The 15,609-nt window shown below is 52.3% G+C and overlaps 2 protein-coding genes and 1 long non-coding RNA gene across 7 annotated transcripts in view; 2 read left to right on the top strand and 1 right to left on the bottom strand.

Annotated features, from left to right (window-relative positions):
• Positions 1-83, top strand: part of LOC308061821 — a 29,979-nt gene extending 29,896 nt beyond the window's left edge. Inside the window, exon 3 of the long non-coding RNA XR_013927367.1 lies at positions 3-83. This is a non-coding gene — a long non-coding RNA (uncharacterized lncRNA). The remainder of the gene's footprint in view (positions 1-2) is intronic.
• Positions 84-1,042: 959 nt separating this feature from the next.
• LOC308061808 (4-galactosyl-N-acetylglucosaminide 3-alpha-L-fucosyltransferase FUT6-like) lies at positions 1,043-9,148 on the top strand. The gene has a single exon (XM_080382319.1). The coding sequence runs from the start codon at positions 2,026-2,028 to the stop codon at positions 3,091-3,093; it is 1,068 nt and encodes a 355-aa protein (XP_080238445.1). The 5' UTR covers positions 1,043-2,025; the 3' UTR covers positions 3,094-9,148.
• Positions 9,149-10,466: 1,318 nt separating this feature from the next.
• The window catches only part of NRTN (neurturin), a 69,855-nt gene continuing 64,712 nt past the window's right edge, over positions 10,467-15,609 (bottom strand). For 4 of the 5 annotated variants that reach the window (XM_080382326.1, XM_080382325.1, XM_080382324.1 and 1 more), the window contains one exon: positions 10,467-15,521. In XM_080382326.1, the coding sequence (XP_080238452.1) occupies positions 15,073-15,521 (449 nt within the window). In that variant the 3' untranslated portion in view covers positions 10,467-15,072. The remainder of the gene's footprint in view (positions 15,522-15,609) is intronic. The other variant, XR_013927359.1, reaches the window with a different exon arrangement.

The following is a 15,609-nucleotide window of genomic DNA, read 5'->3' as shown; positions in this document are numbered from 1 at the left end:
AGGTAGCTGTAAGATCCCCCCAAAACAAGGTCTTACAGGTAGCTGTAAGATCCCCCCAAACAAGGTCTTACAGGTAGCTGTAAGATCCCCCCAAAACAAGGTCTTACAGGTAGCTGTAAGATCCCCCCAAACAAGTCTTACAGGTAGCTGTAAGATCCCCCCAAAACAAGGTCTTACAGGTAGCTGTAAGATCCCCCCAAACAAGGTCTTACAGGTAGCTGTAAGATCCCCCCAAAACAAGGTCTTACAGGTAGCTGTAAGATCCCCCCAAACAAGGTCTTACAGGTAGCTGTAAGATCCCCCCAAACAAGTCTTACAGGTAGCTGTAAGATCCCCCCAAACAACTCTTACAGGTAGCTGTAAGATCCCCCCAAACAAGTCTTACAGGTAGCTGTAAGAGCCCATCTGACCCTTCTGTGTGACACTGACATCAAAACTCAGTTTGTGATTCAGGGGGCCATTGGCCTGTTCTACTTTGTGTCATCTTTTTGGGGATCCCTTTGGGGTCTTTTCCTTGTTGTGCCCACACAGATGTTCTTCTGAAGTTGACGTGTTGTTCTGGTTCTTCACGTTTGCAGACAGCTCTGCCTGTCTCTTTCAGCCCCATGAAAAGCCCAAAGGCTCAGCCCCGGTGCTCTGCGCCCCTGCTGGGCTGGGCTCGGGGGCAGGGGCTCATTGATGCACAGGGTTCCTGCTTGGGGACCCCTTGGTGGCTTCTTTGGAGGGGTCTGTTGCTCCTGGGCATGCTCTGACTTCTCCATGCCACCCCCTTTTTTTGTACCCATCTGCCCTGCTGAAGTTTCTGCCCACCCAGACATGGTGAAGTGGGGGACCCCAGCCTGGCCATTTTGTGTCTGTGTTTTTGTGGCTATATATTTTTGGTATCTATAGCTTTATAAATATATATGTATAGATGTGTATATATTTATATAGAAGAATATATAAAACAGTGTATCTATATCGAAATTTAAAAAAAATTATGTGTATTTGTACATCCTTTACGAATATTGTATATTGATATATTGTATATTGTATATTGATATATTGTATAGAAGTACAAAATATCCATTTATATACTACATACAGTATATAAATGTTTATATTTTTATACAGGAGCATTTCCTGGCCCAAAGAAGGCAAGCAGCCAATCACAGGGCTGTTTCTTAGTCCAACGGAAGCAGGCAGCCAATCACAGGAGTGCCTGGGAGCACGTAGGGCAATGGCACTGTCAAAACTGGTGGCCTGTGGTAGGGGAGGACATGGCGGTCCTTTTCTGATGTACTTCAGGCCACACCCACAGCCAGTCCTGCCGGCCAATCACAGGGCTGCCTGAGGTCACATGGGTATGATGGTGTCAGGAGGTGGCTGTTAGCCAATCACAGAGCAGAATGCTGTCTGAAAAAGTGGGCCACCGCCCTCCATGCAGTGGTGGCGCCACATCCTAAAATGGGGGTCAAACCAAAATGGCAGCCCCAGGTAGGTCGAGGAAAGGCCTTCCGTGTCTGGGTAAACCAGAAGGCGTGGCTGCCTCTGCCAGCCAATCACAACAGAGCACATGACCAGAAGGGGGGGAGTGGCTTTTGGGCCCAAAGGCTGCTGGGAAGGTGGCAGGATTTCTGGCAGGGCAGTGGGCGGGCAGCTGTCCCTGGGTGCTGCTGGCGCTTCGGCCCGTCCTGCACCCCGAGGCCTGAGGAGCCTGCGGTGGGCAGGAGGACGCGCGGCCTGGTGGGGACAGGCTGTGGGCGGTGATGGGGGGACGCCTGGGCGCTGTGGAAGGGCGGCTGTGCCCTGTGGGTGAGCGTCTGTGTAAGTGCCTGCACAGCGCGCTGCAGGCCGCCCTTGCTGCAGGGGTTGGCTGGAGGTACAAGGACTGCAGGTCTGCACGCCGTCCCCGAGCCCCTGCGCGTATCTCGCTGCCTTCGGTGTGCCCAGAGCCACCTCCCTGCCAGGACCCCTGTGTGCCCGGTGCTCATTGTCCTGTCTGTGGTGTTTGCAGATCCGTTCGTGGAGCTTGCAGATGGAACAATGATCTCCTGCAGGAAACTCTTCATCTTCCTCCTCTTCAGCTTCATCTTCAGCTCCTGTGTCTTGGTTTTTCTTCATCAGTTCAGGACTTTGGAGCTAGAGCATTACAGCCCCAGTCCCACTGCACAACTGGCCCGTGCTGGAAACACCAGCACCCCACGGAAGGGGGAGCACAGGCTGACCATCCTGCTGTGGAAGTGGCCCTTTGGGTACCGCTTTAACTTCAGAAACTGCTCACAGCTCTACGGCACCCCAGACTGCCACTTCACTGTCAACCACAGCTGGTCCCAAAAGGCAGATGTGGTGATTATGCACCACAGGGATGTGTGTGGGGACGCGGAGGGGCTGGCCCAGCTCCCCAGAGTCCCATCCCAGCGTTGGATCTGGTTCAACCTGGAGTCCCCAAGTCACTCTCCAAACTTAGGCGCCATGGACAACCTCTTCAACCTGACCATGTCTTACCGGAGAGACTCGGACATATTCACCCCTTATGGGGAGCTGCAGCTCCTTGGCCAGCCCCAACCCCTCAACATCCCACCCAAAACCAAGCTGGTGGCCTGGGTAGTCAGCAACTGGAGGGCAGGCTCCCACCGGGTGAAGTACTACCAGGAGCTGAAGAAACACATCGCTGTGGATGTCTATGGGCAGCATCACTTGCCCCTGCCCTGGGACAAGCTCCTTCCCACCGTGTCCCAGTACAACTTCTACCTGGCTTTTGAGAACTCGCAGCATGAAGACTACATCACCGAGAAGCTCTGGAGGAATGCCTTGTCATCTGGCACCGTCCCTGTTGTGCTGGGGCCTCCTCGAGAAAACTACGAGCGCTTCTTGCCCCCTGACTCCTTCATCCATGTTGATGACTTCGCCAGTGCTGGGGACCTGGCACAGTACCTGTGGGAGCTGAGCAGGGATGTCAAGAGATACCAGCGCTACTTCCAGTGGCGCAAGTGGTTGAAACCTGTGGCGGGGGCAGGCTGGGCTCTGCATGTCTGCAGAGCTTGTCACTTCTTGCAGACTACAGAGGCCAGGTACCAGGTTGTGCCCAGTTTGTCTGAGTGGTTTGTGTAACTGCTGTTTGCTCAGCTCTCTGCTCCACTACAATCTTTTTGTGGGCTGCAATTTCACAGGGTGATTGAACTTGATGGAAATGGAGGGACAAGAGGAGCTTTGAACTGAACAAGGACAAAGAAGCTCTTAGGTGGTTGTACATCTTTGTCTTACTGGAGAATAGACTGTCAGATAGAGCAGCACACTGGGTTTTTTGCTGATCTATTAGTTACCTGAACAAATTGTTATGCTGGCTACACCTTGGTCTTTGGAGAAGTTCACCTTCAGTCTCAGCAAACAATCCTGGATCAGCTCCACAGGCTGGAGAGCCTAAGCAAGTGGCCAAGAGGGGGAGGTGAAATAGCAATACCTATCATAAACCTGTTTCAAGGACTGTGTACTGTGCAGAGCGGCGGCTTGAAGGGGTAACCACCCCACAAGGCTGCCTGCTGCTGCAGGAGGAACTGGCCGTGCTTCTCTCTCCCAGCCCCGCAGCCCCAGTCCTGCCCTTGCTCTGCCTCGGGCTCTCCCTGACTGCCGTTGGGGTGCTGCATCAGGATGCTAAATGGGCAGAAAGCAACTCAATTTATTTTACAAAGCTGTTTTTTTGACAGATTAGCAAGTCCGTATGGGTTTGAGGAGGGGGTCTGACAGCAGCAGGCTGGTGCAGGTAAGGTGTGGGGTGCCAAGGACGCCCCTGAAAGAAGCGTATGTTTTAGTGCCTGCAGCACCCTGTCGCAAGGAGATACTCAGGACCAGCCACCTCCTCCCCTGTGCCTCAAACCGCAAATTCTGACGTTGGCTGATGCCTCTGGACCATGTGTTTGGAAAACAGTGAATAACTGGCCTTTACTGGGATTCCCACTGCTGTTCAAGCCCTATCACCAGCAATTGATTCCTTCCCAGGTCGGGAGCCCCATTGCAGGGAGTCAGTGGACACAGCTCTGCCTTTCCAGGCTCCCTGCCGATGCCACTGGACATTCAATTTGTTTTCCTGACTGCTACTGATCCCTGAGCTGAGCTTTCAAAGGTCTGTCCTGACCCCAGGACGTTTCCATGAGGAAAATCAGCCCAGAGTCCAGCAATGCATACAGAGATGCAATTGTTTTCTCCGTCATCAGCGTTTAGCAAACATTTCCAAAGAATTCCTTCTGCATTTCCTCCTGCAGTCATTCTGTAGAAGGACCATCAGCAAGACCTTGTCTTTGGATTGTGAGTCCTTTATTTTCATTAGCAACCTTTGTTTTTTCTCTGCTTTGCAGATTGTTGAACGCATTGATCAGCACAAGCCTAAGAACAAATCCTTCACTCTGAAATCTGAACCTTTATCCCTCCCATCTTTTTCCTGTCCTCCTGAAAGTACCTGTCTGGATGAGATCTTCCTGAGGGTGCTTAGTTTCTTGAAGAGCCTTTGCTGAACCTTAGCAAACCCCTTTGGAAATTCAGGTAGAAAACCATGCCATGCCTGCTTTAGCCATGTGCTTGCTGGCTGCTTCCAAGAGCAGTAGGTTGGTGAGGCATCGAGTTTTATTGCCAAATAATAGTCCATGCTTCTGCCTCTGCTGTGTCCGCCTGCAGACAGACACACCTCTCCTCCTTTAGCATGTAGCTCCTGGGATCTCTTCCTGGTGCTCTTCCTGTCTCCAGAGCCAGTTCAGTTCAGAGCAGCTGGAGAAACTGAAGACCTTAATGTTACTGATTGAGCTGATATGGATGTGGGTAAGGGGTAAATAATATTCTGCAGGTGAGTGCTGCGAACATTCTCTTGCTATGAATGGGCGGCACTGGGGAGTTGAGATGGAATTGTTTTGCTGCTCCTGGGAAGATGATGTCTGTCCCTGGGCTAAATCCTTCCACCTCAAGACTTCCATTGGGAAAACTTCAGCTTTGAGCATTGGCCTCCAGAGCTGCCTTTTGCTGGTGTTGCCAACAAAACCGATTTCAAAACAGAGTGGTTAATTAAACTGAGCAGCAATGGAGTACCACATGTTGGGGCACAAGGTCCAGCTGCTTGGAAAGGGTGTTTCAAATTTCCAGGAGCTGCTAGAGACAACCCATGCTGCATGCATGAACACAGCCATGAGGAGCTTGCTCCTGGCGTTAGCCAGTATCATAAAAAGCCTTCCCAGGAAGAAACCACAGCGTAAAGCCCCATGAACACGTTCAGTTCACCTGAAATATTTTTCTTTAGCCTGTTTTGAAGGGCTGTACTGCAGGGAAGGTGAGTTCCTGGAGGTGGCAATGCAGGGTGTGTTGGGGCAGGGCCGCTGTCTCCAGGGGGTTTAGATGTGTCTTGCAGCAGTGGGTGACTGTGGATGTGCGGCTCCCTTGGCCAACAGCATTCCAAGTACACAAGGTGGCATTCACCAGGTGCACAGCAAGTGGCTGTGCCTGGGCAGGGAGCCCAGGTTTGGTCCCGCTGGAGACGTGGTGATGATGTTTATGGAGAACACCATGTGCATTAAATAAACATCTTGGTAAACAGGCAATTCAGTTCCACCTTGGATCTTGTTCCTTTGAGCCACCTGCAGGCTCACACTGGGAAAACAAATGCCTGTGAACAGGAACTTCGGTCCAAACCCACAACCCCGATCCCCCCCACCCCACCCCCACCCCCCCCAATCTGTTTTTGTGTAGCCCCTGGACCTGTCATTTGATGTGGCCTCAAGATTGCCCATGGTCCTCTGGAGGGAAACACACCCCGGGGTGTCTGAAATTCTCCGTAATATGCACACTAGCAACAAGTAAGTATGATCGACAGCATGTTATCAAAACTGATTGAGTGGCAGATTACAATGCAGCAATGTCATTAAGAAGGTTTAATTAGTTTGGCTCTTTTGCATGCCTTTTTGAGTATGAGAGCATGTGTAATGTATATACATGTGCAGTGCAGTTCGTGTACCTCATGCTCTTAACTTCAGTCTCATAGGTAAGAAAGAAAATCTCTCGTTTCTGAGGAAGGCACTAGATTAGATATCAAGAAGGAGAGAAAAGTTACTCCTGAGATGACTGAACCTTTTGTTATCCAGGAGCAACGCTGCTGCTGCAGCCAAGCAAGGAAGGAGAGGTGGCCGGGTGCAGCCAGAGCTTTTGCTGCTCTACTTGCTTTCCTTCTGCCCAGCTGTGAATGGCTGCAGGTTACACTTACAGCTGCCTTGGTCTGTCCAGTGATCGATATTTCCATCCAGCAGGAAACAGCAGGCAGTAGCAGAAGTCTGGGGAGCCCACCCAGATGGGCAGTATGAAGCTTTAGGTTTGCAGAGGAGCTCAGGGTGAGGAGAGAACGCTGCACCGTGAGCAGCTGGAGGCTTGCACCAGTTCAAAGAGTGAGAGGACAAATTCTCAGAAGGAAACTTCACTAAGAACCTTTCAGTGGTAAAATGTTCCCCCCCGCCTCCTTGGCCTAGGACATGCCCAAGTTGCAAAAATACTGGGGGGACAAGAAGCCTTTCCAAAGCCCACATGAGGAAGGCATGAAGCATGGTCAGAGCCGGCCCCGCCGCCCCGAGCTGGGATGCTGTGCCGTGCAGGTGGGCCCAGCAGAGCTGGCACTGGTGGCATTTTCTGGAAATGCTACACTTTGGGGACAAAGCACTCGGGGAGCGAGGAAACACCGATTGGCACCATTGTGCTGTTTTCTCTTGCCAGCCTCCCAAGCCCAATTCCCTTTGCTTCCAAGACCTGGAGACATTTAACACCTATTAAAAAGAGACAAGTCCTGTAGATTTTTGGACTCTTTTAACGGGAGGATGGCAGCGCCAGGGTGATGGGCTCCCTCCTCTTGCCCTTGAGCCTGGGGTTATTTTGGCAGGTCAAGGCCAGCCAGGCTCATCAGCCTCATCCCTCTCCTGGGTCCAAGGGCTATTTGGGGACCTGGATGAGCCTTGGGGGGAGCATCAGGGTCTTTCTGACCTTGAGGTTAGCCAGCCTTCGAGGGTGCAGGAGCCAAGGCAAAATAAATATTCAGGGGGCAGATTTACAAATGTTGACCTCCCCCTCATCCCCCAAATTGTGCTGCAGCCTTTGAGAGGGTGACCAAAATACAGATTTTAGTTCTGCTGAAGCATTCCGGGCTGAGCAGAACGTGGGGTGTCAGGAGCTTGCACCCAGCCAGACTTGAGCCGTTGTCCTTGAGGAGGGAACGTGGGGTCAGCAGGACAAAAATATTGTGTTAAATCTTACCCTCCTCTAAGTGGCGGCTGGGTGCTGCCATGGCCTGGGGAGGGGGTGTCTGTGGGCGACGTGGAGCCATGCACTGGAGCCATGCACAGGCTGAGTTCGTTAGGGGATGGGAAAGCTGACACCGCACTTGGGAAACTCTGGAAGGGGGGGCTTCATCAAGGGAAACATCTGGATGGCTGCACCACGGGGGCCCGGGGCTGGGAGACCGCGCTGAGAAGTCACAGACCAGCTTTTCCCAAAGCACCGGTGCTGGGGTTTGCAGTCTCCTTGCTGAAGTAGGTTTCCCCCTCCACACCCAGTTAGAGATACCAGCATGAGGGGCTGCTTCAGTCCCTTGCAGAGAAAAGGTGAACCCCCCCCCCATTTGCCCCCAAACCTCTAATCTTTTTACCCAAAGGTGGTAGGAGGCAGGCTGAAAGGTTCCCGGCTGAGCCTTTTGGGCAGAGATGGTCCAAAAAGCAGAGAAGGGGAGAGGTTCTTGAAGACAAGAGATGAGACAGAGGCTGCTCCACATGGGAAACCAGGGAGATACTAATGCTGGAAATGGAGAGTTTTTGGAGCAGTGTCTGACTTCTGCCCTGCAGAGACCCCAGGGCTGGAGGCGAGCCAAAAGGAGAGGCAGAGCTTGGGAGAAACCCAAATCCTCCCCAAGCCCGGCTCAGCAGAGCTTTGCATTTGGGGAAGGGAAGAGAAAAAGCTCAGATATGCCAAAATCCTGAAAACAGCAGCTGGAGCCTTACAAGATCCAGAGTTCCATCACCACTGGGTTCGTCTTTCTGGGTGCATGAAGGTGCCTAAACCAGCCCTGTAAACTCAATTATTTCCAGCTTTGCTGAGCCTACGGGCAGATACCCCCCGTGCTTTGGAAACCTGCTCCTTGTTTTGTCCAGTCAGGCAGGGAGGGAGAACATGGAACTACAAAGACTCTGTTTTCTCCACGGCCATCCAGCACCACCGAGCTCCCTCCTTCCCTGGCAGCAAAGCCCCAGCAGCAGCTGCACAAGCAACAAAAATTGTTCCCGAGCTTCACATTTTCGGTTAGTGCTACCAGAGATACTGGGAGAGAAATCACCGTATATATGGGTTTGGGTTGTGGTTTTTTAAGGCTTGCAGTCTCCACACTCTTGTCTTCACTTTTATTTCATGTTTTCCAGTTTGAAGTTGGCTGGGTTTGTTTTCCCATGGTTTTTCTTACTGGAAGGTAATTTTGAGAAGCTCAGAGTGGTGGGGTTGAGCACTCTCAGCATCCCATTGCCTGCCTGATACTTTTTCCATTTAAAAATTAACAAATGAATACAAAACGTCATTTGAGAACTGGGGTTTTGAAGCTGGGGCTTTAAAACAAACACCAGCTAGTGAAAATCTCCCTCTTAGTTGGCAACATGCACCTCATCTCCAAGAAATTGCACCCAAAATCAGCCCCAGTCCCAGCCCAGCAGCACATCCTGGCTTCACACTGTTGCCTGCAACCGTTGTTTTCTTTCTTTCTTTTTTTTTTTTTTTTCACTCTTAGAAGAGTCAGATTTTCCAAGCAGCCCTCTCCAATTTGGTCATTAAAACTTCAGTTTGTCTTTTTTTTTTCTTTCTTTTTTTTTTTTTTTTTTTTTTTTTTGGACAGGCTGGCAGCAGGATTGCAGCTTTTCTTAGCTCTGGAGTGTGCGCGCACACGTACACACATGCACGCACGCGTGCGCACATGCGAAGATTTATGAGTCTCAAAAGATGCTTCATAAAATATTTACAAAGTGGAGCTCGGAGCGTGAATGTTTGACTCGGCCACGAGCCGTCCATAGCTGTCAGGCCTCAGGGTGGCATGAGGAGGGAATATAAACAGACCTTTTTTTCCATTCCCCAAAAAATGCTATAAACCTTTGTGGTTCAAAAGCATTTTAGCTTCCCCCCCCCCCCCCCAAGTTGTTCCCCACTGCCCGGTGCCAAGCCTGGCAGAGCAGTGGGGCGGCTCACTGGCTTTGCTCAAAATGGGGTGTTTTGTAAAGAAATGCAGGAGCTTGTGCCCACTCTCACCACTGGCACCGGACAGATTCAGCCCATTTTTCAGTGAAAAAAAGTTTTTTTTTTCTGGACAGACAGGTGTGGGGGATAGTGCTTCTAAAGGGCAGGGATGCAGGCACTTCCCTGCACCAGGGCCACTGATGCTCTGCATGGTAAATGCCATAATGCATGTAAAATGCGGGGGTGATGTGTTTTAAGACGGGGCAATATGTGCTAATTGGGAGTAATGTGTGCTCAGTGGGGTTAATGAGTGTTAAATGAGGGCGGGGGTAACCTGTTAACTGGAAATAACGTGTGTTAACTGTGGGGTAGCACATGTTAAAAGGGGGCAATGTACATCTAAGAAGCTCAATGTCCCTTAAATGGGATTAACTAATGTCTGCTAAAATGGGGCTTAAACAGCAGGTTGCCTCTGGCTTTAGTCCTCTATGGAGCTACTGGAAACCAGTAGCAGGGAGAAGGAGCTGAGGTGGGACTGGCGTGTGTGGCGGCAGCGCTGGTCCCGCCGTTTCCATTTTCCACAGCTTTGAAATGTGTTTGCATCCTGAACTTGGCTGGGCTTTCAAATTGCAACATTTCACCCAAAACAAAATATTAACCAACCACCATAATCATCTTAATAAGAGCAACAAAACCCCAGGCAATGCCTGCTGCTGACTCTGAGATGTTTTCTCTGTAAAATAAAGCACGTTTCTAACCTCAGCACTGCTTCCAGATGAACAACTGAACTTTTTTCTCTGGCTACTCTTATCAAAACCTTGCGTTTTCTTTTCCTTTTTTTTTTTTTTTTTTAATGCGATTGTGCCAGAATTGGCATGCCTTTGAGCCAATGCAGCTGGAAGTCCCTTTACAAGAAGGGGGCAAAGATTATTATTTCTGTGGCTAAACCAGCCCAGACCCACGCAGGCAGCAGCCCAGCCTTGGTAATGTCTCAAATTGCTGGTTTGCATAAATATAGTTTTGCAGCACACAAAAATGCAAGAGACGTGGCTGTTTGCAGGTGTGCATGGAGGTTTCTGCAGGAAACTGCAAAATCAAGCCAAGCGCCTGCCATCCTGCAGCCAACCACTGGGACCCCCTCTGTGCTCCTAAAAGAAAAGCCAAATTTCCCACTTCCCTGCCCATCCCCATTCCCATCTTGGGGACATACCACCACTACCATCACGTACCCACCGGCAGCAGCGGAAGACAATAAGCAGTGAGAAATCAATATAATCCTCCTTTTATTTCCACTTTGTCGTGAGTATGTAACGGCATCACACCCGAGTTTATGTTTGTTTAAAAAAAATATCATACTGCATTTTTTCCCCCCCAACGTTCAGAATAAATGGTAGAAATGTAATAAATGTAAACTGCACTTGGCACCATTTGGATCAATAAATAAACTTCAAAAAAAAAAAGAGAGAGAGAAAGAACGCATTACGTAGATGGCACGCTATGGTATCTAAATAAATAACATAAGTTACTTCGAATAAATAGAGAGTATCTAAAATATAGATGCATTGCATCAACTTCTGCAGATGGTCGGTCAGACCCGACAATACCGGAGGGGAAATGGGTTAATCCGGATGGTGCCGAGTGGAGCCGCGGGCTGGACTGCATGCTCCCCCTGCTCCTGCCGGCAGCGGTGAGGCAAGTCGCCTTTTTTCCCTTTTTTTACTTCTCCCCCCTCCGCACCCCGCTCCTCTTGGGCCTCAAATTTGAGGCTACGCCTTGTTTAACCACGAACAAAACCATGTGGCAGCCCTATTTACGACGGGAGGAAGGCTGAGGTTTCAAATACCGCCAAAAAATCATTTGTGTTGATACATTGGGAAAGTGATTTCTTCCTAGCAAGTTCCTGTACCTGTTTAAATAAGGAACACTTCCTTTGTGAGTGCTTTCATCGAGTGGAAACAATGCTGTTAGAACCCATTTCCCCCTCACAGATACCAAACTGGGAGGGAGAGCATGTCAGCAAATGGGATCCCAACCGATGCGAGCGACCGGTGGATCTGAGCCAGAGCCACAGCGCTTCGGCCGCCTCCTGCACTGGCCAGCGTTACACAAACACAGGCGCGCACGTATAGAATGTGTATAGTAGACCACAATGAAACGCCCCATAACTCATTGTCGGAGAGCCGGCATAACATCACACTCATATTTTTGCGCTGTCACAACCACGAGAACAGTTTTAAACATCTCCTTGTCTTTCCAAACCTCCTGTTTTTTCAAACACCATCAAACACCCTCATCTCCTGGGGAGCAATGCTGCTGCAAACAGCAAAGCTGCAGCGACAGATAGGCAAGCTGCACAAAAAACAACCTAAGAACACCCTACCTGATGGACGTTGCACGCTCTTTATTATTATTAACATTAAATAACGCATGGGATGATGAGGAAGGAGCCAGATGAGACTTTGCTATAGCTTTGAGTAGGGAATTTTCCATCCTTTTTTGCCCTTTCTGCATTGTAGACATTCTTCCGGACAGCTCCAGCTCCTATTACAGCAGAGAGGGCTGTAGAAATGGAAAGCATTAAGGAAATATCAGCCTTTCTATTGGAACCATATTTCCATGCCCAGGCGGCAGCACAGCGGTGCAGGACGGCACGGGCCAAGCAACGCTCCTGCAGCGGAGCCGAAGGAGCTTCATGCAGAAGATGGACCCCAAGTGAGATGCATGAAAGCCACGCAAGCAAAAGCCACCCTTTGGCCACGGCTGTGATGCCCCTGCTAACCCCAAGACCTGGTCAGGGAGTCTTGCTGTTGCAAATCCCAGCTGCATCCCAAAAAAAAAAAAAAAAAAAAAAAAGAAAAAGCAGGCGCAGTGTGCGTGGCCGCCGCGCCGCCAGCAGCAGATCCCAGGCACTTCCCAGCACCTCTGCACAGCCTGCTGCTCAGCTGCCAGCAGGGTGAAAGGGGAAAAAAAGGTTAATTGGAGCTGTTCATGTTGGGTTTAACACACACAGCTTGCACATGGCGTTTCCCCCCCCATTGCATCCGTTTTTTTGGGGTTGCAAGCCAGGTTTGTGCTGCGCACAGGTGCTGCTGGGGGTTTTTTGCAGCTGGAAGGTAGGAGAGTGGGTCTGGGGTGTCCGAGCCCCCTCTGCCTGCTCCTGAGCCCCCTCCACCTGCTCCCGAGCCCCCTTGCCTCCCTGCTGCTCCCAACAAGACCCTGGCAAGATGAGGGTCCCCTTGGGGCTGGAGAGCCATCAGCCCCCTCACACCTGCAAGTCAAGGCACCCTAAATCCTAAATATTGCAAAAAAATGTCCCAAACCAGGGTGCGAACAGTTGCTTGGGGAAATGAAACAGCTCTGGCATCTCCCAGGAACCCGCTGGGCTCAGGGTACCGCCAGCGGCAGCAGTCCTGGGAAGCCATCCTGCAAATCCTCCTCCCATGGCGCCTGGTCCTGCACTGCCTCCACAACACCTTACCTTGCTTTATTGCTCTAGTTCCTTTTTATTTATTTTTTTTACTGGAGGCTTCTGCAACAAAACTAATTTTAGTTTTATAGTACTGAGAACTGGAAAGCACCCAAGTCCTTCAGAGTGCAGTTGTTATTATTATTATTATTATTATTATTATTAGATTTGGGTGCACGTGCTTTTTTTTTTTTTTTTTTTTTTAAGTCAAGAGTGAGCCGATTATCTGCTGTGAGCATGGCATGGATCACGCTGACAGCTGCCCATCTGCTGTCCCCATCCTGCTCCCACTGCGCACCCGCTGGCTGCTTAATTTTGAGACATCTTTTCCATTTCCATCCAAATCCTATGATGCAAACTCTCCCTTGCAGTGCTGCAGCACCTTGCAAGGCTTTTTTGGGGAGCTCCATGCACCTGCAGCGTGGCTTGAGTTTGTCTGGTCTCAGCAGTGTTTGCACGCCCAGGGTGCAAGCTCAGCACCCCTTGCTCACCAGCATGTGCAATGCCCCAGGGACAGGTTCAGCCCTCTGTGCCCACGGCTGCCTTCTCCCTTTCCCAACAGCGAGGGGAAAACTCTGTGCTACAGAGTGCAGGCTGCCTTCCTGGGGGCGCCGGGTGCGCAGCCGGCCCTGCTGAAGGATGGTGTTTATATTGCTTCACTACATCCTGGCTTCGCTCAGCCGAGAGCGGCGTTTGGATGAAAAGCAAGAAAAAAAAATATCCCACCAGCCTGGCCCTTTGCAGAGGTCTGGAGTGCTGCTGGTCGCCCGCCGGAGATGGAGCGGGGAGAGCTGTCTCCCAGCCCCAGCCGAGCTGGCTGTCCTGGGGGATGCTGACCTGCTCCCCAAAATCCTGCAGCAGCAGCTGCTGGCTGCTGTGGGCATCGACACAAGCACTCCTGCTCATTGCTGCCGCTCTGGGAGGGAGGTGCATGGGACTTTTTTCCCCCCGTTTAGCTGGACTGAGGAGCTGGGACACTGTTGTGACCAGGGGGCGGCAAGCAGAGCATTTTCCCTCGTCTTGGTTAATGCCCAGGACATGACACCAATATTCTCCTTCTGTTTATGATTTGCTTTTTCTGGGAAGAGGGCCAAGGGGAGAAAACCCATCAATCCCAGGCAACAAATATAGCCTGCCCAGAGAATGCAAAAGTCTGCGGTCTCATTTATTTCTCCGCAGAGTAAACAAGAGTGACACTGCTGTAAATGTGAACTGGAGCCAAACCCCAGGCCTGCATCCCCCCTCCCGCGTGATTCCAGCCCCACCGAGGCGATGGGCAATACTCACGTGCCGTGGCCGGGACAGCCACTCTGGCTTTCGGGGGATGCTGAACCGCGGATGCTCCTGCCCACGCTGCAAACCCGGCGGAGGGCGGCGAGTGCCACGGCTTCGCTGGTGGCCTCGTGAGGCTCTGTCACCTCCCTGGTGGTGGCAGGTCTCCAGCCCAGCTGCCCGCAGAGGGGGGGGATGGGAGGTTAATCCAGTTACTTCAGATTATCACGAGTTTTAAGAAGAAAAGCCTGTGGCTGTGGGGAGCGAGGCGATGGCAAACGGGGCTCGGGCGGGCACTGGGAGCAGAGCCAGAGCCTTTAGCCCGAGTGCAAACCGCCGTCGGTGCATCTCTGCTCCCAAACACAGGGATCTGGGGTGCCAAGTTGCCCCTGGCAGTGCAGGGATTCCAGCACAGTGGTCACAAAACCCTGGGAAACCCCTGCAGGGGGCAGCTACAGGCTGCAGGGCTCAGCCCCCGTCCTGGGGCACCCACAGACACCCAATGCACCCCACACCTGTAATGCACCCCATAAGACCCCCGTGCATGCAGCACACCCTGTCCAGTACCACACACCGCACCGCAGGCAGCAACACCCGCTGCGCAGGAACACCCCGCCTGTGCATCATGCTGGTGTGTGCAGCAGCACACCCGCATCCGTCACCTCTGCCGTGTGTGGCACACCGCCGGCAGGGGACTTTGTGACACGCCCTCTGCCGGCAGCGTGACCTGTATGTGTGACACGGGATGCGCCCTGCGCACGCCATGCATCCCAAGGGTGGAACATGCCCCATGCATGTTGCACACCCACTGTCATCCTCCGGAGGGGCTGACAGGGACCCCTGGGCCACCTCCAGTGGGGGACAAAAGCCACAAGCAGCTGTCACCGCTCCAACAACCGCAGCCTCCACCGTCACCAACAGCCACATCTCTAGTCCTGCGCAGCGAGGAGGACAGCAACGCCGAGGGATCCACCAGCGGCTCAGTCTCTCCTCCTCCAGCCAGAGGTCTGGGGACCATCCTTCTCCCCCCGCCGCAGCCCCCGGTCCCTCTGCCTGCTGCCCAGCGGGGTTTCGGGGCTGGGGCATCGCCTCTCCCGCCCACTCCTCCCGGGGGGGGCCCCGGCCCTTCACACGCAGCCGCACTCCTTGGCCGAGAGCTCGTTGACAGTGTAGTAGCGGTTGTAGGCATCCAGGAAGGAGACGTCGTCGTCGTAAGCCAGCGGCCGGCAGCAGGGTCGAGCGCGGACCTTCTCCTTCTTGATCCTCCTCCTGCTCCTCATGCTTTTCAGTGAGAGGTCGTAGCTCCGGACGGCTGCCTCGCAGGTGCCGCTGCAGTAGCGGAAAAGCACCGTCTCGTCCGACTCGTAGCCCAGGCCCAGCTCGCTGACGCTCACCTCCAGCTCCTTCAGGGCACAGGGTTTGTGGCGAGCGCGGGCACGCTTCCTGCGGCTGCCCGCCCGGGGGAAGAGTGGCAGCTCGTGGCCACCCGAGTTCATGGCCTGGCTGTAGCGCTCCACCAGTGCCGAGATCAGCTGCCGGATCTCCCCCTCTGTGTAGCTCTCCAGCAAGCTGCTGTCTGCAAGAGAAGGGGCGAACGTTAGTGGGTGTCCCTTGGGTAGACAGATGTCATCCAGGAGGGCGGTCCCTTGGGGTCAGTGGGTGTC

The sequence above is a fragment of the Falco punctatus genome, assembly GCF_963210335.1.
Source record: "Falco punctatus genome assembly, chromosome: 4".
In the NCBI taxonomy this organism is placed as follows: Eukaryota; Metazoa; Chordata; class Aves; order Falconiformes; family Falconidae; genus Falco; species Falco punctatus.
The sequence above is the reverse complement of the archived record's forward strand: the minus strand, read 5'-3'. Positions and strand labels throughout refer to the sequence as shown.